General features: G+C 45.0%; 1 protein-coding gene across 1 annotated transcript; it reads left to right on the top strand.

Annotated features, from left to right (window-relative positions):
- Nucleotides 1-1,521: 1,521 nt before the first annotated feature.
- gsx1.L (GS homeobox 1 L homeolog) lies at nucleotides 1,522-3,254 on the top strand. The gene is made up of 2 exons (XM_018247709.2): nucleotides 1,522-2,019; nucleotides 2,416-3,254. The coding sequence occupies exons 1-2, from the start codon at nucleotides 1,644-1,646 to the stop codon at nucleotides 2,766-2,768; spliced, it is 729 nt and encodes a 242-aa protein (XP_018103198.1). The 5' UTR covers nucleotides 1,522-1,643; the 3' UTR covers nucleotides 2,769-3,254.
- Nucleotides 3,255-3,510: the final 256 nt, after the last annotated feature.

The following is a 3,510-nucleotide window of genomic DNA, read 5'->3' as shown; positions in this document are numbered from 1 at the left end:
CAATTGGACGTAAATAAGTAGCAGGAATGGCTGGGGATAAATATAAGGTGATATAAATGAAAGTGCAAATGTAGGAGAGCGAAAATATAGCTGTCAGGAAGGGGTAAAAAGTTGGAATTTGACACAACTAATTATGTAGGTGGAAGGGAATAAGGGAGGTATAAGGAAGGACAAGACAATGTTATTATTGGGGGTGTATAGGTGCAGTATGAAGGGAATAAGAATAAGGCGAGCAAAGAGGGGAGAGAATTTAGCATCTGATCAATAGGGACGAGGTCATAGAATAAAAGTATTATAATGTGATTATGAAGTGACAGAATGTACTATTTATGTGTATAATAGGGTAACACAATTAGGCAGGTATGAGTGACACAATTAGGTATGTCTGTGACATACTGAGTAACAAGGGAATATAATGTTGGTGAGCTGATAATGAAGTTTGTAGGTGCTACAGTGTATTAAGGCGACAGATAAAGGTAGGACAGAAATAGACGAGTGCAGTATAAAAGCGATATAATGTAAGTATGAATTGATGGAATGAAATAGTGTATGCAGGTGCCAATGCCACATTAATGGAGGGGTGCAACACAAGGTGAGCTGACTGTGGGAAGGGGACACAATGAGGTGTACAAGTTGAGGGGACACAATGAGGTACATGTTGAGGGACACAACGAGGTACAAGTTGAGGGGACACAATGAGGTACAAGTTGAGGGGACACAATGAGGTGTAGAGGTTGAGGGGACACAGTGAAGTACAAGTTGAGGGGACACAACGAGGTATAGAAGTTGAGGGGACACAATGAGGTATAGAAGTTGAGGGGACACAATGAGGTACAAGCTGAGGGGACACATTGACGTGTAGAAGTTGAGGGGACACCATGAGGTGTAGAAGTTGAGGGGACACAGTGAGGTACAAGTTGAGGGGACACAATGAGAGACAAGTTGATGGGAAACAGTGAGGTACAAGTTGAGGGGACACAATGAGGTGTAGAAGTTGAGGGGGACACAATGAGGTGTAGAAGTTGAGGGGACACAATGAGGTGTATAAATTGAGGGGACACAATGAGGTACAAGTTGAGGGGACACACACACAAGCTACAGGTGGCTGGGGGTGGATAAGAGATGCTGAGGCAAAGAATAAAAAGGGATCCGATAATTCCTGGCAATATTTTCATAAGAGGGGAATGGGGCGGACCCCACCAATGTTCCCCCCAGTCCCAAGTGAGAGCGATAAAAGAATATTAAAAAGGAAGTGAATGAGAAAATCAGAGGCAAAAGCAAAGAGGAGGGTGGGAGACGCCTGTGAGGGCGTGGGTGGGGCTGACAAGAATAGAGTACATTATGCAGTTCATTTAGTTAACAAGGGAAATAATGAGGGAGCGTGCAGAGTGAATGCCAAGAGAAAAGGCACAAAAAGGCTATTGAGTGCGCAGGCCGCTCCTGCCGGACCGAGATCACATGGCCTGGAGCCTATTTAAGCGGTGGGATTAGGGTTTCAGCACCACACACTGCTGGCCAGCACCCTGCGCTCTAACACCTCTCTCTCTAGCACTTCTCTCCAATCTCCCTCTCTGTGCACCTGCTCTGCCAGTCCTCTCCGGCCATTTGGCTCTGAACCCTCCAAAAGCCTGGCTACTGCACTCATGCCTCGCTCCTTCCTAGTGGATTCCCTTATCCTAAGGGAGACAAACGAGAAGAAGGACGAGAACAGCCCTCCTCTGTTCCCCTATGCGGTGCACCCCTCTCACCCCTTGCACGGATTCCAAGCTGGGTCCTGCCACTCCCGCAAATCCGGACTCCTGTGTGTGTGTCCCATGTGTGTCACTGCCTCCCACCTGCACCCACCTCCACCTGGCATCCCTCTGCTCAAAGCTTCATTCTCCTCCTTTGGCACCCAGTACTGTCCCACCACCCTGGGCAGACAGCACTCAGCCTCTTCTGGCATCAGCCATGGACCAGCTCTGTACCAGGCAGCCTACCCACTCCCCGACCCCAGGCAGTTCCACTGCATCTCTGTCGGTAAGTTCCCTTATACTGATTGCAACATGTACAATGATTTCCCTGGGTAACTCTTCAACTGCACTTGTCTAATTGTTTTGTAAGCCAACATGCCACCCAGCATGCCCAGTAGTCAATGATGAGTAATATAATGGCAGATGTATAGAGAATAAAAGATGAATTCGTAGAATATGGGTTATTGAATTTATTAGCAGAAGAGGTGCCAGAATATGGGTTAGAATATGAGTTTATTAGAAAATGCTTCTGGTTGATAAAAAGTATTTTGGGATAGAATACATAATCGTGTAGCTTTGTAAATGCATATAAGAAATAATGAATTGCATTGAACAGTCTCAGGACATAGGATGTCTATAAGGTTCACAAATGCTGACAGATCTTTTTCCTTGTGCCCCCCAGACAGCTCTGCCAGCCAACTGCCCAGCAGCAAGAGAATGCGCACAGCCTTCACCAGCACCCAACTCCTGGAACTGGAGCGAGAATTCGCCTCCAACATGTACTTGTCGCGACTCAGGCGCATTGAGATCGCCACCTACTTGAACCTCTCCGAGAAGCAGGTGAAGATCTGGTTCCAGAACAGAAGGGTGAAGCACAAGAAGGAAGGCAAGAGCAGCGCCCACAGGGCCAGTCCCCACGGCTGCAAGTGCTCGTCCTTATCCAGCAAGTGCCTGGAGGAAGAGGAGGATGAGGACTTGGCGATGTCTCCCAGCTCCTCGGGGAAGGAGGACAGGGATCTCTCCCCAAGTCCCTAACTCACAGGACCATAAAGACTCTCAGACAATTAGCACTGCCAATGTAAATGTGTATAATGACCTCTGTACATAGTGGGGTTAAAAACAAAAACAAAATACCAAACAGCCACTGGACAAGCAAATACCCAACAAGCTGTTCCCTGTCACCAGCTAATTTCATATCATTTCTACTAGGGAACCTCCCTGCTCATGTTACATTTTGTTTGGGGGCTATTCAGCATTCTTCTGAACTAAATCTCCCATGATCCCCTGCAAGCCTAGCCTTTAGACACTGGGAATGGCGAGGAGGCAGATGCAAGTGGGAGAACAGGCTGTCGGGTTCTGAGGATTGCGGGACATTTCTTAATGAATGTGCAGAATATAGAAATATTGTAAGATTCTGGCGAATCGAAATTTCGTTTTATTCTAAATTTCCGGGGTATGGGGTAGTTTGTATTGTTTGTCAATATCAGAAAAATATATTTATTTATTTATGTAAAAAAAATGCGAAACAATAATAAACGTTTTTTAAAAAAAAAAAAAAATATTGTTCTTTTTTGAGTTTGGTCTTTGTGTGTAGAATCTCAGATGGAATGAACAGGTACAGGTGATCTATACAGCAGGTCTTTCATCTATTATCTATCTATCTATCTATCTATCTATCTATCTATCTATCTATCTATCTATCAGATTTAGTAATAACAATTTAAGTAACAAAACAACTAGAAGAAAAGAGAAACATGATGAAATTCTACTCTATAGA

Source organism: Xenopus laevis, chromosome 2L (assembly GCF_017654675.1).
Source record: "Xenopus laevis strain J_2021 chromosome 2L, Xenopus_laevis_v10.1, whole genome shotgun sequence".
Lineage (NCBI taxonomy): Eukaryota > Metazoa > Chordata > Amphibia > Anura > Pipidae > Xenopus > Xenopus laevis.
The sequence above is the reverse complement of the archived record's forward strand: the minus strand, read 5'-3'. Positions and strand labels throughout refer to the sequence as shown.

Coding starts and splice junctions, on each gene's coding strand:
- gsx1.L (XM_018247709.2), top strand. CDS start 1,644: ATGCCTCGCTCCTTCCTAGTGGATTCCCTTATCCTAAGGGAGACAAAC. Junction 2,020..2,415: donor GTTCCACTGCATCTCTGTCG/GTAAGTTCCCTT, acceptor TGTGCCCCCCAG/ACAGCTCTGCCAGCCAACTG.